The sequence below is a fragment of the Neophocaena asiaeorientalis genome, unplaced genomic scaffold (assembly GCF_003031525.2).
Source record: "Neophocaena asiaeorientalis asiaeorientalis breed wild unplaced genomic scaffold, Neophocaena_asiaeorientalis_V1.1 scaffold43, whole genome shotgun sequence".
Lineage (NCBI taxonomy): Eukaryota > Metazoa > Chordata > Mammalia > Artiodactyla > Phocoenidae > Neophocaena > Neophocaena asiaeorientalis.
Genome location: NW_020173674.1, coordinates 12,476,874 through 12,493,675, shown reverse-complemented (window position 1 = coordinate 12,493,675; position 16,802 = coordinate 12,476,874). Strand labels below are relative to the sequence as shown.

The window sequence follows — 16,802 nt, the reverse complement described above, 5'->3', positions numbered from 1 at the left end:
AAAAAAAAAAAGTTACAGACAAAGGAGCAAGGTAAAAACCTACAAGACCAAATAAATGAAGATGAAATAGGCAACCTACCTGAAAAAGAATTCAGAGTGATGATAGTAAAGATGATCCAAAATCTCAGAAACAGAATGGAGAAAATACAAGAAACATTCAACAAGGATCTAGAAGAACTAAAGAGCAAACAAACAGTGATGAACAACACAATAACTGAAATTAAAAATACTCTAGAAGGAATCAATAGCAGAATAACTAAGGCAGAAGAACAGATAAGTGAGCTGGAAGATAAAACGGTGGAAATAACTGCCAGGGAGCAGAAGAAAAAAGAATGAAAAGAACTAAGGACGGTCTCGGAGACCTCTGGGACAACCTTAAATGCACCAACATTCGAATTATAGGGGTCCCAGAAGAAGAGGAAAAGAAAGGGTCTGAGAAAATATTTGAAGAGATTATAGTTGAAAACTTCCCTAACATGGGAAAGGAAATAGTCAATCAAGTCCAGGAAGCACAGAGAATCCCATACAGGATAAACCCAAATAGAAACACTCCAAGACACATATTAATCAAACTATCAAAAATTAAATACAAAGAAAAATGTTAAAAGCAGCAGGGAAAAGCAACAAATAACATACAAGGGAATCCTCATAATATTAACAGCTGATCTTTCAGCAGAAACTCTGCAGGCCAGAAAGGAGTGGCAGGACATATTTAAACTGATGAAAGGGAAAAACCTGCAAGATTACTCTACCCAGCAAGGATCTCATTCAGATTCGATGGAGAAATCAAAAGCTTTACAGACAAGCAAAAGCTAACAGGATTCAGCACCACCAAACTAGCTCTACAACAAATGCTAACAGACCTTTTCTAAGAAGGAAACACAAGAGAAGAAAAAGACGCACAAAAACAAACCCAAATCAATTAAGAAAATGGTAATAGGAACATACATATCAATAATCACCTTGAATGTAAATGGATTAAATGGTCCAACCAAAAGACACAGACTGGCTGAATGGATATAAAAACAAGATACTTACATATGCTGTCTACAAGAGACCCACTTCAGACCTAGGGACACGTACAGACTGAAAGTGAAGGGATGGAAAAAGATATTCCATGCAAATGGAAATCAAAAGAAAGCTGGAGTAGCAATACTCACATCAGATAAAATAGACTTTAAAACAAAGACTGTTATAAGAGATAAGGAGGGACACTACATAATTATCAAGGGATTCATCCAAGAAGAAAACACAACAATTATAAATATTTATGCACCCAACATAGGAGCACCTCAGTACATAAGGCCATAAAAGGAGAAATCGATAGTAACACAAGAATACTGGTGGACTTTAACACCCCACTTACACCAATAGAAAGATCATCCAAACAGAAAGTAAATAAGGAAACACAAGCTTTAAATGACACAACAGACAAGATAGACTTAATTGCTACTTTTAGGACATTCCACCCGAAAGCAGAAGAATACACTTTCTTATCAAGTGCACACGGAATGTTCTCCAGAATAGATCACATTTTGGGTCACAAATCAAACCTTGGAAAATTTAAGAAAAATGAAATTGTATCAAGCATCTTTTCTGACCACAACGCTATGAGATTAGAAATCAATTACAGGAAAATAAACAGTAAAAAACACAAACACATGGAGGCTAAACAGTGCGCTGCTAAATAACCAAGAGATCACTGAAGAAATAAAATGAGAAATCAAAAAATATCTAGAAACAAATGAAAACGAAAACACAACAATCCAAAACCTATGGGACGCAGCAAAAGCAGTTCTAAGAGGGAAGTTCATAGCAATTCAAGGTCACCTCAGGAAACAAGAAAAATCTCAAATAAACATCTAAACTTACACCTAAAGCAACCAGAAAAAGAACAAAGGAAGCCCAAAATTAGTAGAAGGAAAGAAATCATAAAGATCAGAGCAGAAATAAAAACAAAGAAAACAATAGCAGAGATCAATAAAACTAAAAGCTGGTTCTTTGAGAAGATAAACAAAATTGATAAACCTTTAGCCAGACCATCAAGAAAAAACAGGAGAGGACGCAGATCAATAAAATTAGAAATGAAAAGGGAGAGGTTACAACTGATACCACAGAAATACAAAAGATGATAAGAGACTACTACAACCAACTATAAGCCAATAAAATGGATAACCTGAAAGAAATGGACAAATTCTTGGAAGAGTAAAACCTTCCAAGATAGAACCAGAAAGAATTAGAAAATATAAACAGACCAATCACAGGTAGTGAAATTGAAACTGTAACTAAAAATCTTCCAACAAAGAGAAGTCCAGGACAGATGGCTTCATAGGTGAATTCTATCAAACATTTAGAGAAGAATTAACACCTATCCTTCTCAAACTCTTCTAAAAAATTGTGGAGGGAGGAACACTCCCAAACTTGTTCTACGAGGCCACCATCACCCTGATACCAAAACCAGACAAAGATATCACAAAAAAAGAAAATTATAGACCAATATCACTGATGAACACAGATGCAAAAATCCTCAACAAAATACTAGCAAACAGAATCCAGCAACACATTAAAAGGATCATATACCATGATCAAGTGGGATTTTTCCCAGAGATGCAAGGATTCTTCAATATATGTAAAACAATCAATGTGATACACCATATTAACAAACTGAAGAACAAAAACCATATGATCATCTTAATAGATGCAGAAAAAGCTTTTAACAAAATCCAACACCCATTTATGATGAAAACTCTCCAGAAAGTGGGTGCAGAGGAACCTATCTCAACAGAATAAAAGCCATATACAACAAACCCACAGCAAACATCATTCTCAATGGTGAAAAACTGAAGGCATTTCCTCTAAGATCAGGAACAAGACAAGGACGTCCACTCTCGCCACTATTATTCAACATAGTATTAGACGTCCTAGCCATAGCAATCAGAGAGGAAAAAGAAATAAAAGGAATACAAATTGGAAAAGAAGAAGTAAAACTGTCAACGTTTGCAGATGACATGATACTATACATAGAACATCCTAAAGATGCCACCAGAAAACTACTAGAACTAATCAATGAATTTGGTAAGGTTGCAGGAAACAAAATTAATGCACAGAAATCTCTTGCATTCCTGTACACTAACAACATAAGATCAGAAAGAGAAATTAAGGAAACAATCCCATTTTACCATCACAACAAAAAGAATGAAATACCTAGGAATAAACATACCTAAGGAGGCAAAAGACCTGTACTCAGAAAACTATAAAACACTGATGAAAGAAATCAAAGATAACATAAACAGATGGAGAGACATACCATGCTCCTGGATTGGAAGAATCAATATTGTGAAAATGACTATACTACTCAAAGCAATCTACAGGTTCAATGCAATCCCTATCAAATTACCAATGGCATTTTTCACAGAACTAGAACAAGAAATCTTACAATTTGTAAGGAAACACAAAAGATCCTAAATAGCCAAAGCAATCTTTGAGAAAGAAAAACAGAGCTGGAGAAATCAGGCTCCCTGACTTCAGACTATACTACAAAGCTACAGTAATCAAGACAGTATGGTACTGACACAAATACAGAAATATCAATCAATGCAACAAGATAGAAAGCCCACACACATATGGTCACCTTATCTTTGATAAAGGAGGCAAGAATAGAAAATGGAGAAAAGACAGCCTCTTCAATAAGTGGTGCTGGGAAAAATGGACAGCTAATGTAAAAGAATGAAATTAGAACACTCCTGGACTTCCCTGGTGGCGCAGTGGTTAAGAATCTGCCTGCCAGTGCAGGGGACATGGGTTCAATTTCTGGTCTGGGAAGATCCCACGTGCCATGGAGCAACTAAGCCCGTGCGCCACAACTACTGGGCCTGTGCTCTAGAGACCATGAGCCACAACTACTGAGCCTGTGTGCCACAGCTACTGAAGCCCGCGGTCTGCAACAGGAGAAGCCACCATAATGAGAAGCCCTCAAACCACAAGGAAGAGTAGCCTCCGCTCACCACAACTAGAGAAAGCCTGTGTGCAGCAACGAAGACCCAATGCAGCCAAAAACAACAACAACAACAAAAAAAGAACACTCCCTAACACCATACACAAAAATAAACTCAAAATGGATTAAAGACCTAAATGTAAGGTCAGATACTATAAAACTCTTAGAGGAAAACATAGGCAGAACACTCCATGATGTAAATCACAGCAAGATCCTTTTTGACCCACCTCCTACAGTAATGGAAATAAAAACAAAAATAAACGGGACCTAATGAAACTTAAAAGCTTCTGCACAGCAAAGGAAACCATAAACAAGACAAAAAGACAACCCTCAGAATGGGAGAAATTATTTGCAAACGAAGCAACTGACAAAGGATTAATCTCCAAGATATACAAGCAGCTCATGCAGGTCAATGTCAAAAAAACAAACAACCCAGTCCAAAAATGGGCGGAAGACCTAAATAGACATTTCTCCAAAGAAGACATACAGATGGCCAACAAACGCATGAAGAGATGCTCAACAACACTAATCATTAGAGAAATGCAAATCAAAACCACAATGAGGTATCACCTCACACCAGTCAGAATGGCCATCATCAAAAAATCTACAAACAATAAATGCTAGAGAGGGTGTGGAGAAAAGGGAACCCTCTTGCACTGTTGGTGGGAATGTAAATTGATACAGCCACTGTGGAGAACAGTATGGAGGTTCCTTAAAAAACTGAAAATAGAACTACCATATGACCCAGCAGTCCCACTACTGGGCATATACCCTGAGAAAACCATAATTCAAAAAGAGACACATACCACAGTGTTCATTGCAGCACTGTTTACAATAGCCAGGATATGGAAACAACCTAAATGTCCATCAACAGATGACTGCATAAAGAAGACTGTGGCACATATATATAATGGAATATTACTCAGCCATAAAAAGGAACGAAATTGAGTTATTTGTAGTGAGGTGAATGGACGAAAAATCTGTCATACAGAGTGAACTAACTCAGAAAGAGAAAAACAAATACCATATGCTAATGCATATATATGGAATTTTAAAAAGCAGTACTGATGAACCTAGCGGCAGGGCAGAAATAAAGACGCAGATGTAGAGAACAGACTTGAGGGCACCGGTGGGGCGGGGGGAAGCTGGGATGAAGTCAGAGGGCAGCACTGACGTATATACACTACCAAATGTAAAATGGATGGCTAGTGGGAAGCTGCATAGCACAGGGAGATCAGCTCAGTGCTTTGTGACAACCTAGAGAGATGGGATAGGGAGGGTGGGAGGGAGGCTCAAGAGGGAGGGGATATGCGGATATATGTATACATACAGTTGATTCACTTTGTACAGCAGAAACTAACACAACATTGTAAAGCACTTATACTCCAATAAAGATGCGAAAAAAAATAACATAGAGTCTAAAATACAACATCAAGCATGGCTAAATGTCATAAAGAAAAATAAAGCGGGGCAAGGAGACTGCCCACAGTGCCTCACTCTGCACTAAGGGAGAGAAGGAGCAGGTGTGCAGGAGAGCACGTGCACGACAGTTACTCTGCTTCTTCGTAGGCAAGGCAGGGAGGAACTCTCAGGAGGTGACACAGGAGCAGAGACCTGTATGAAATGAGGGCATTAGAAACTTGACTACCTGGAGGAAGACCATTCCAGGATGAGGAACAGCAGGGAGAAAGGTCCTGAAGGGAACAGAGTATGTGCTTGGCTTTTATGAGACAGTAAGAAGGCCACTACGGTTATAGCTGAGTGAGTGACCACAGGAAAGAGTAGAAGGAAAAAAAGGTCAGGAGGGGTACCCAGGGCTAAATCACAAACTAAGGCTAAATACAGCATTACAAGTTAATTCTTTGAGATATCAGCAAGATGAATACTAAGTAACAAAGTTCTAATGATGACAGAGCTAACAAAATTATATCATGATGGGAATTTCATTTAAGTTAAAAACATTTATCAGGGACTTCCTTGGTGGCGCAGTGGTTAAGACTCCGTGCTCCCAATGCAGGGGGCCAGGGTTTGATCCCTGGTCAGGGAACTAGATCCCACATGCATGCCGCAACTAAGGAGCCCTCCTGCTGCAACTAAGACCCAGTGCAACCAAATAAAAAAAAATGAAAAAACAAAAAAACCATATATCAAATTTAAAAATATGTTTCTTCAATTTCTCTAGGCAAATTCATTTTTCTCTTCATTTGGAGATTCAGGGACTGATTAAATTTTTATGTTATTTTTCTCCCCAAATACCAAACTAATATATTTCAGATACATTTCTTTAAACTGAAGTATAGTTAATTTACAATGTTGTGTTAGTTTCAAATGTACAGCGAAGTGATTCAGTTATACATATTTATCTATACGTATATATTCATATTCTTTCTCAGATTCTTTTCCATTATAGGTTATTACAAGATATTGAGTATAGTTCCTTGTGCTATACAGTAGGTCCTTGTTGTCTACCTATTTTATGTATAGTAGTGTGTATATGTTAATCCCAAACTCCTAATTTATCTGCCCCCCCGCCCTGTTACATTTTTACACAGAGTGGTGTAAGAAGGACCAAACCATGACAGAATATACCTTATCATAATACTGCAGCCTGGGGGTGGACACAATCTCCCCATCCTCTGAACGGATCAAGCGATCTAAGAATTCCTCTTTGCCCACTTCAGATGCTGCCTGGCAGAAACATTCCAGAGCCTGGAGAAATAGAAGAATACAAAATGACTTATGATAGACTGTTCTACTTCTAGGTGCTATAAGTCAAGGTTTCTTGTACCAACGAAAACCAAAAAAGAAATAAAATTATTTAAGACCATTGACTGCATTTGCAGTTTCTGTCATATCTAAATTCTCTCTGATGCAATATTTAATATTTTCTTTAATTTATCTAACTTTTTTTTTTTTCGGTATGCGGGCCTCTCACTATTGTGGCCTCTCCTGTTGCGGAGCACAGGCTCCGGATGCACAGGCTCAGCGGCCATGGCTCATGGGGCCAGCTGCTCCGCGGCATGTGGGATCTTCCTGGACCAGGGCACGAACCTGTGTCCCCTGCACCGGCAGGCAGACTCTCAACCACTGCGCCACCAGGGAAGCCCTAATTTATCTAACTTTTTAACTTAAATGCTGTTAATTAAAAAGTAAACTTTAATAAGAAAATTGATGGATAAATGTGATACACCAACTGTAGCAACATGTTAACAACTGTAGAATTTGAGTGGAGGGTATATGATTGTTTAATATGAAAGTCTTTGAACTTTTCTTTATGCTTGAAGAGCTCCATAACAGGATATCAAGAAAAAATTAGAAATGTAAACTATCATAATGGGAAGAAAACCAGCATTAAAAAAAAAGATATAGGACTTCCCAGGTGGTGCAGTGGTTAAGAATCCACCTGCCAATGCAGGGGACACGGGTTCGAGCCCTGGTCCGGGAAGATCCCACATGCCGCAGAGCAACTAAGCCCGTGCGCCACAACTACTGAGCCTGCGCTCTAGAGCCTGCGAGCCACAACTACTGAGCCTATGCGCTCAGAGCCCTTGCTCTGCAACAGGAGAAGCCACTGCAATGAGAAGCCTGTGCACTGCAACGAAGAGTAGCCCCCGCTCGTCACAACTAGAGAAAGCCCATGCACAGCAACGAACACCCAATGCAGCCAAAAAAAAAAAAAAAAAGATATAATAAAAACAGTGTAATTGAGAAATAAATTTTATTTGCAAAAACGCATCCCTAAAAATACCTGCACAGGGGCAGGAGGGTTTTAATGTTTTCTTCTTCATATTTTCCTGTGTCCTAAGTAATTTGCAAAGTATGTGAAGCTAAACGGTCCCCACAGGTATATTATGCCCCTTGTTGGCACTATTAGTTTTCTGTATCTTTATCTGGAGGATTCTGTGCCTCCCATTCCCTCACTTAGATGGAAACTAAGTGTTCTCCTTGCACTAAGGTTTGCTCGTCTTTCAAATGCAGTTTACCTTCTGTCCCTCTCCTGTAACCAGGTAACACCGTCCCAGCATAAATCGACAGGAACCAACATTGACTTGACACCAGGGATGTAGCAGTTGAATATAATCCTTAAAGGCATAAAAGATGCTTTCTGATTAGAGAATAAATATTCCTTAAGGAGATACTCATTTCCAAGTTCTTCACAGAGGGAGAGAAGATAGTGGTCAATCAACACAAAAGTTGTATTTCCAGAAATCATCTGGAGATTAAAACCGAATCCCATTAATCCATTCTTATACTAGGTTATTAGACACTTTAAGAAAGCAAACAGGACTGCAACAACACTAACACACGTAAACAAACATGCACTTTCCATCCTAGCAATTTTCCAACTTTTGGTATTTACTGGTTCAACTGACTGGATTCCAGTGAAGGATTTATATTAAGACAATGGTATGTTTTCTTACTATAAAGAGAACCCAATAAAGAGAACTAACAAAAAAATACTCTATAAAAAATTGTTAGGAATGATATTGCCAAGAGGGAAGTAAAGAAAATCTCTCTGGGGTATGTTTCAGTGTAAATGAGTGTACATTATTGTGGTTCTTACTATCAGCCCAATTAAAATGCAGGAAACATTTACAAAGAAAAAAGTCCCAGAAATCCCATTCTTTACAAGAATGATCGTCCTGAAATGTTCAATAGTACTCACCTGCAATTGTACATACTGACAATTTCCCATCAAACATTCTAGAAAGAGGCAACCAGGATTGCTAGGCCATCTAGTCATTGGTTAAGGAGATTATTTACTGATTTGGCAAGACTTAAATATATCAATATATGTTAGGCATCAAACTCCATGAAATGGCTTAATTTTTAAAAAGAAGGTAAAGAGGGGCTTCCCTGATGGTGCAGTGGTTAAGAATCCGCCTGCCAGTGCAGGGGACATGGGTTCGAGCCCTGTTCTGGGAAGATCCCACATATCACGGAGCAACTAAGCCCCTGCGCCACAACTACTGAGCCTGCGCTCTAGAGCCCGTGAGCCACAACTACTGAAGCCTGCACACCCTAGAGCCCGTGCTCCACAACAGGAGAAGCCACTGCGATGAGAAGCCCGCGCACCACAATGAGAGAAAGCCCATGTTCAGCAGCAAAGACCCATCGTAGCCAAAAATCAAAAAATAAAATAATAAATAGATTATATATAAAAAAAGAGATCTAGGTATCAAATGTGTGTGCACCAATAAAATCTGGCTCAACTCCTGAGCACAAAAACAAATTAAAAGAAAATAAAAATTGGGATATCTGAAAATAAATGTCATCTCTTGTTGGGGGGATAAGTACCCAACCTCATTAAAAATCTTCATTACACAGGCAGAATATTACTGAATCTTAGACTATTTGGATAAGAGAAACCATTCAACTGGCTTTTAAACGAAAGGATACAAAAGCTGCAATAAATAACTGGTAATTGCAGTAATCATCTCAGGCCAGTTCAACTCAGTCTGGCTTAGAGGTGCCTTTGGTTGAGAGAACAAATGAGATATAATGTGTTTTCTTGCAACTTCTTGGAAGAATAACTCCACAATTGTCTGAGGGCTAGATACTTAAAAATAAAAAGTTTTAACAGTCACCAACTTGTGATAGTAGCATCAATTTTCAATTAAGACAGTCTACTGATTCATTTTACGCCTGTAACAAAGAACATTTTTTATTTCAAAATATAAAATGCATCACTGGTGTAATCAATGCCAACATAAATAAAAGCATCTGTAAACCATGAAGCACTATATAAATGCGATAAAAAGCCACTTAACACTGTAGTCATTCCTTTTCTCTAGAAAGTGCTTCCAGTGAGTACAGTCCTAAGAGTCTAAGTTTTATACCTAAACAATAGAAAATATTCTCCAGAATAGTTCTCAAGCGTGAGAGAGGGCTCCTTTTGAATATCTGCTGATGAAGACAAGATTACAAAAGCTATGTGAACTTCGCAAATTAAAAAAAAGATTTTGTTGAATTAATCACTGGAGTGTCAATATACAATGGAAAAGCAGCAGTGCATATAAACACACGCAATACCCTTCATTTATGTCTGATCTAGGGTTACACCTGCACAAACCTCTTGTCACAACCAGAGGTCTCAGGACACAGCTTGCTTGTACCCTCTCAAGGTGAAAGCACAGCCTAACCGACCTTTCCAAAGCAAAGGTGGCAAAAGACCACTTTAATGAATATGCAATAAATGCCAAACTTGAAATCAAATGCATGCACAGTCCAGTCCTTACCGAACTTATTTGCCATTAAAGCACCAGAGTCAGTTAGTTCCAGTACTGATAAATGTTGAAGATTAGACTCCCTGTGAGGAAAAGGAAAACAGAAAAACAACAGCTCAATAAATTCTCCTATGCTAAACATTACTTCAACAAGTTAGCCTATCAAGAACACTGTCAATTTTATTAACAAATTACACATGAAAGCTCCACTGAAAGCACAAGAAAATCTGGAAAATGAGCCATGGTTTAGATTGTTGCCCATCGTACCATTCAGTGATCCTTCAATGAGAAGCCAGAGCAGAAATTTCTTAAGACCTCCATGCCATGAAAATCTTTCCCTTGCCAGCAAAAACAAAATGGCTTATCTAATTGAAATGTGAGTCTTGTAGGTACATATTGAATTTTCTTTCTTCTTTTGGCTATAAAGAATCTCAGCCTACCCTTAATAACTAGCACATTTTTATGTGTGGTCTAACTTTCCCCATGACCTCATCTTATTATTTTGCCTTCAACAGGATTTGTCTTTGCATTATACATACACATATATAATAATAAATATATATTTATTATTTTCATTCTTAGAAGTTGCCTTTAACCTTTATAAAAGGGAGTACCTGAAAGCTCTGAATTTTAAAGGCATATCAGTGCTATAGCATAATATTAAATTTTTTTTCTTGCAGACAATGGAAAAAATAATTAAGCTCACAATTTATTTTTAAAATAATCAGAACAATGAAACTCACAGTGTGTCAACTGGAACATCAGTTGCCAAGCACTGACTTCCCCATTTAATGAGGTAATAAGATAAGAGTAGGGGAGCTGTTCGATGTAGTAGGTCTTGCTGAGCTTGAAAGAGCTGACCAGCTCCCAAAATCACCTATACATGGTGGGTGGGTGGGTGAGACAGTAAATAGCAATTAGTAATGATAACTCTTAGGTTCAGGTGGAGGTAAAATAAAATAATACAGTTACAAAGGGCATACATAAAAGCAACACATACACATACATAAAAGCAACACACCTATTACATTTTGGGGTAGCAGGCGGCAAAAATATCTACCCATTTAACAGTACAAAATAATAAAAAACAGCTCACCATGTCATGGGAGCTGATGGTGTAAAAGAAAACAACAACAAACAGCTTAACTTTCACTAAATCTGTAGGTTCAGGACTCAAGAAGAGTAACAGGGAAATCTAAGTCCTTTCTTAAGCTTCTGGTCTTGGGTAAAAATAGGTATGACCATTAGAGGAAAATTTTACAAGAATACCAAAAGCTTTAAAAATGTGCATAACTTTGGGACTTCTCTGGTGGTCCAGTGGTTAAGACTCCGCGCTTCCACTGTGGGGTGCACAGGTTCATCGTTCCCTGGTCAGGGAGCTAAGATCCATATGCCACGCGGCGTGGCCGAAAAGAAAAACGCCGAAAAGAAAAAAACGTGTGTTAACTTATGACCAATCAATTCTAGTTCTTAGAATTCATCCTGGAGATATAGTCAAAGGGGTGCAGAAAGTTCTATCTATAAGGGGAAAACTGGCAACAACCTGGATGGCCACAGGATTGGTTGAATAAATTAAAATTACAGTAGGTAACTATTAAAAATAATGTTGTATAAAAATACTTAGTAACATGTGAATATGCTGGTGAGATTTGTAAAGTGGAAGAATAAAAACAACCAGATTCTGAAAAATAATATATAACATATACTAATTTTCTAATAAAATTTTAAAACTATTTGCAGAGAAAAAAAATGGGTGTATAACAAAATGTAAATAGCGGGACTTCCCTGGTCCAGTGGGTAAGACTCCACGCTTCCAATGCAGGGAGCCTGGCTTTGATCCCTGGTTGGGGAACTAGATCCCGCAGGCATGCTGCAACTAAGAGTCCGCATGCCTCAACTATGACCCGGCGCAGCAAAATAAATAAATAAATGAATATTAAAAAAAAAAATGTAATAGTGGTTATCACTGGGTAGAAGATTACAGATGAATTCCCTGGTGGCCCAGTGGTTAGAACTCAGGCTTTCACTGTCAGAGTCTGGGTTCAATCCCTGGTTGGGGAACTAAGATCCTGCAAGCCATGCGGCAAACAAACAAAAAAACAAACAAAAATACCCCCCAAAACCTGAAGAAATGGAAGAATCTACAAAGATTAAAAAGAACTTGGTTAGTAAGGGCTGCCCTAAGTGACAGACTCTCAGGAAAGGTTCCTGTTTCTCCTTGGTCTCCTAAACAAATCATCTTCCTAAATGTTTTTTCCTTATTTTTACCTGAAATTCTGCCATTAGCAACATATTTGAGTTAATAAATTCTGATTTAAAAAGTATAAATATCCCTGGGAGCCCCAAAGGCCTTTCAGCTATTTATACATTAACATGAATTAGACTGCTTCCTTGTCAGGTTCAGATGAGTGAGATAAATGGGACTTCTGATGGTGGGCAGAAAGGTAATTTTTGAACATAAAACATTCAGTAGGTGGGGAGAAGAGGGCAGTTGTATGGCAACAAGGGTCTGGTGGCCTAAGGAGAATAAAATGGAAAAGGATGCAGAGAATGGAGTTAGGAGGACCCCCAAAACAAACTCTATAATCTTAAAACTGCTTAGGGTAAATCCTGTACTGCAGAAATAGAGAAGTTCTTTTTCTTCTTCTTCCTCTCTCCTCCACACTAAATGGTGCCCTGCTATCACATCCAAAGTTGTACTAATAATACTACATTTTGGGAGAGCCACCCTAGGAAATTATCCCACCATTATATACACAAATTATCCCACCATTATATACACAAAGGTTAAGAGTAAAACAACCTGCTTCATATACGTTCTTAATCTGTAATTTTAGGTTATCATGTTTACTCATTCTTAATTCAACCTGTATTTATAGAGTACCTACTAAGGGCCAAGCATGGGGGATAGAGCAGTGAACAAAGACCGAAGTCTCCGTGCTCTCAGAGCTGACATTCTGCTATGTGCCTGTAGGTCAAGAAGAGGTTTCAGATGTTACAAGCTTTCCCTCAAGTAGTACTTACTGCATCTCCTAGCCTCGTTAGTAGCTGCTGTAAGATCAAGAGGTCTCGGCAGATGAGGAAGCGAGTACTGGCAATTTTACACACACTTCTGCACACAATACGCCCCGCTGTGCTACTACCATAGACCTGGGAAAGATTCATTCGAATATTCAAAGGCTGAGCTGTAATTAAAAAACAAAACAAAACAGTTAAATGTATCACTGTTTTCTCTAAATCAGAGAGGTACATTTGTTGTTCTGTCATTTACCTGGATCGAATCCCTTTTCCATTTCCACTTCTGTTTCATAATCCATTTCCCGTATAAGAAGTCCAATGGCATGGGTTGGGTTCCTAATCTCTTGCAGTTTACTACAAATATCCTCCATCACACTGTCTCTATAAGGAAATTAGAAAACTCCTATTACTACAGAGAATATATGAGATAGACTCTATATGCTGTATAAGCTAAATGCTCTATGAAACAGGAAAACCAGCCATATAATAAAGGAGTAGAGATAATCACTCTGGTGTACAAGATACTTTTACTCCATGTAGAAATTTTTCCCTCATTTTTTTTTTGGAAATGACAGACAAAATGAATGTGAGAAAAATACTTTTACATTTTAGAATTTATAGCTCAGTTAATAGCCAGACCATAATTCATGAGTCTGTTTCCAAACCTGAATTCATGTATTAGATTTTCTGTTTAAAAGCTGAAATATCTACTGAGAATCATGGCAACTCACTTTAACTTTAAACCTCTACTTTGTACACACTTGAGTGTACATTAAAAACCTGATTTGGGGGGCTTCCCTAGTGGCGCAGTGGTTCAGAGTCCGCCTGCCAATGCAGGGGACACGGTTCGTGCCCCAGTCTGGGAAGATCCCACATGCCGCGGAGCGGCTAGGCCCGTGAGCCATGGCCACTGAGCCTGCGCGTCTGGAGCCTGTGCTCCGCAACGGGAGAGGCCACAACAGTGAGAGGCCCGCGTACCACAAAACAAAAAACAAACCAAAAAAAACACCTGATTTTGGCACTGAGAATTGCTAAATTTCCATTAGGAAATGGACTTTACCCTAAATTCTCCTTACACATCAATAGCGATCAAATCTTCCAGAATCTGTTCTGCAGCCTTTTCTGGAGACTGTAGGTTGTAACAACTCATTTCCATCATTACTGACATATCCATAGTTACTGACTCTCCAATCAGCCGAAGGCATTTTATGAGACATACGACATCCCGAGCAACATCCACATCTATAAGTAAGAGAAAGTTGACATTCATGTCTCAAGCCAATGAAGAGCGGCTAGCTAATATTATATTAAATTAAAATATTAATAATTAAATGCCAGGTATCTATCTGAGGTCTTAATGTTTAGCCCTCTTCAGTTTCTCCTAAAATATCTACAGTGTGGTAAACTGGCCAGGAAAGACCACAGTGGAAATCAATGTTTTCTGCATTCATTTGAAAGAAAGCATAGGGTTCATGGCGGAAAGGGCTTAAATACGGACATGACAATTACTATTACCATCAGATATGATTGTCTCATCCTCTGTCAAAAGATTCTCATCAGGTAGGAGATATAAATGATCCACAAAGGAGGAAGGCACAAGGAAAGACAGGTACCCCTGGAAATACAAATCTTCCAGTTACACTTTTTTTTCAGTGAATGTTTAAAAAGATAAAAAAGATTTGAGACCTGAATCTTATCATGAGCTAACCCCAGACAAATCCAAATTAAGGGACACTCTACCAAACAACAGGCGTAGTCTTCAAAAAAATGTCATTGTCATGAAAGACAAAGAAAGGCTGACAACAGCTGGAGATTAAGCTAAAGAAACCTGACAACTAAATAAATGCAAGATCTTGGATTGGATCCCAGATCAAGAATAAAAATTGTAAGCACAACTGGTAAAATCTGAATATAAACTGTATAATATTATATCAATATCAAACTGCCTGATCTTTAAATTGTGCTGTGGTAATAAAAGAGTACCCTTGTGCTTAAGATACATGCTAAAATGTGTAAGGATTAAGGGGAATGATGTTTATAACTAACTCTCAAGTGGCTCAGGAAGAAAAAGACATATCTATAGAAAGAAAAAAGCAATGGAAGTTAAGGAACAGTGAATCTGGTTGAAGAGTATACAGAAGTTCTCTGTATTACTCTTGTAACTTTCAAATTAGAAATCACTTCAATACAAAACAAGATGCAAAAAAGTATAAATAATGCAGAAGAATATTTAAACAAAAATGAACTATAATTTTAGGACCCCCGTCCAACAAAAAACCCACCAAAATCCTAAAAGCTAACTACAATATACAATAGACACTACATTCTGAAAGACCCACTGAACAGTCTAAAGGAGTTCTTCTGTTATGTTTCTGCTCTTACTTTTTTCAGCAGGCACACCATGTTTGTGTGTGGATTCACATGTAGGGCAAGAGGATGAGAAAGGGCTTCTTGATACTGAAGACAGCAGGCATAGAACTTGCACCAAAATTCCTGTTGTAAATTTCGGAACTCTTCCTGGGAAAATTCATACTCTGTTACACTTCCTTGGAGCTGGCAACGGAAAAAAAAAAACTCTTGATACCATTTGGGATCTTTCTCCCCCCAAAACATAATTGTTTAATATCATTTTACTCAGCTATAGGCAAATGAATATCCCTTATGCATTACATGCCATAGACTAATTAAAAAGTTTAGACATTTATAGTTCTTACTAACAAGGTCCAAGGAACAATTTGAACAATTTCTCAGTACCAATCTTTTCCATAGGGAGATGAAAGAAATTATCATTTCTTTACCCAAACCTCACCTCACTTTCAACAGCTAAAGTAACTTCTTTCTTTAGTTCATTCCAGGAGAGATCTAAATTCCTGTCAGTTCCTCGACAGAAAATCTAAAAATAAAACAGACACAAAGAGACACTTTAGAGTATCACATAATACTAAAAACTGAATGAAAAATACTCCAGGTCAGAAGATACTGAGGTAATATACTATACAATAGAGACTGGACATGCCTGAAACACACATTTACTCTTAACATTGCACAAATAATTTCTTTTTATAAACTGATTGATTGATTGGCTGCGTTGGGTCCTTGTTGTTGCCCATGGGCTTTCTCTGGTTGTGGTGAGCGGGGCTACTCTTTTTTGGGGTGCTCGGGCTTCTCATTGTGGTAGCTTCTCCTGTTGTGGAGCATGGGCTCTAGGCACATGGGCTTCAGTAGTGTGGTTTGCGGGCTCTAGAGCACATGCTCAGTAGTTGTGGCACACGGGCTTAGTTGCTCCGCAGCATGTGGGGTCTTCCCGGACCAGGGCTTGAACCCGTGTCCCCTGCATTGGCAGGCGGATTCTTACCCACTGCGCCACCAGGGAAGTCGTATGCAAATAACTTCTAATTGTGAAATCACAGCAACTTGGAAATAGTTTCTATAGTCCAGAATAAACTATAGAAGCTCATGAATCTGTAAGAATTATAATTGGGTACATCTGGATCATTACAAAAAACAAAAGGAAACATAATGGCTATTGCTTAGCTGGAGGAAGATATAAGATGATGCCAAAC

The 16,802-nt window shown here is 38.3% G+C and overlaps 1 protein-coding gene across 1 annotated transcript in view; it reads right to left on the bottom strand.

Annotated features, from left to right (window-relative positions):
* The window catches only part of NUP160 (nucleoporin 160), a 53,561-nt gene that overhangs the window by 19,140 nt on the left and 17,619 nt on the right, over positions 1–16,802 (bottom strand). Inside the window, exons 12-23 of the mRNA XM_024749343.1 lie at positions 16,049–16,132; positions 15,622–15,792; positions 14,755–14,854; positions 14,316–14,481; positions 13,493–13,620; positions 13,246–13,406; positions 10,965–11,098; positions 10,234–10,304; positions 9,395–9,554; positions 8,661–8,730; positions 7,978–8,076; positions 6,584–6,703 (exon numbers count right to left, since the gene is read on the bottom strand). Of these exons, the coding sequence (XP_024605111.1) occupies positions 6,584–6,703; positions 7,978–8,076; positions 8,661–8,730; positions 9,395–9,554; positions 10,234–10,304; positions 10,965–11,098; positions 13,246–13,406; positions 13,493–13,620; positions 14,316–14,481; positions 14,755–14,854; positions 15,622–15,792; positions 16,049–16,132 (1,464 nt within the window). The remainder of the gene's footprint in view (positions 1–6,583; positions 6,704–7,977; positions 8,077–8,660; positions 8,731–9,394; positions 9,555–10,233; positions 10,305–10,964; positions 11,099–13,245; positions 13,407–13,492; positions 13,621–14,315; positions 14,482–14,754; positions 14,855–15,621; positions 15,793–16,048; positions 16,133–16,802) is intronic.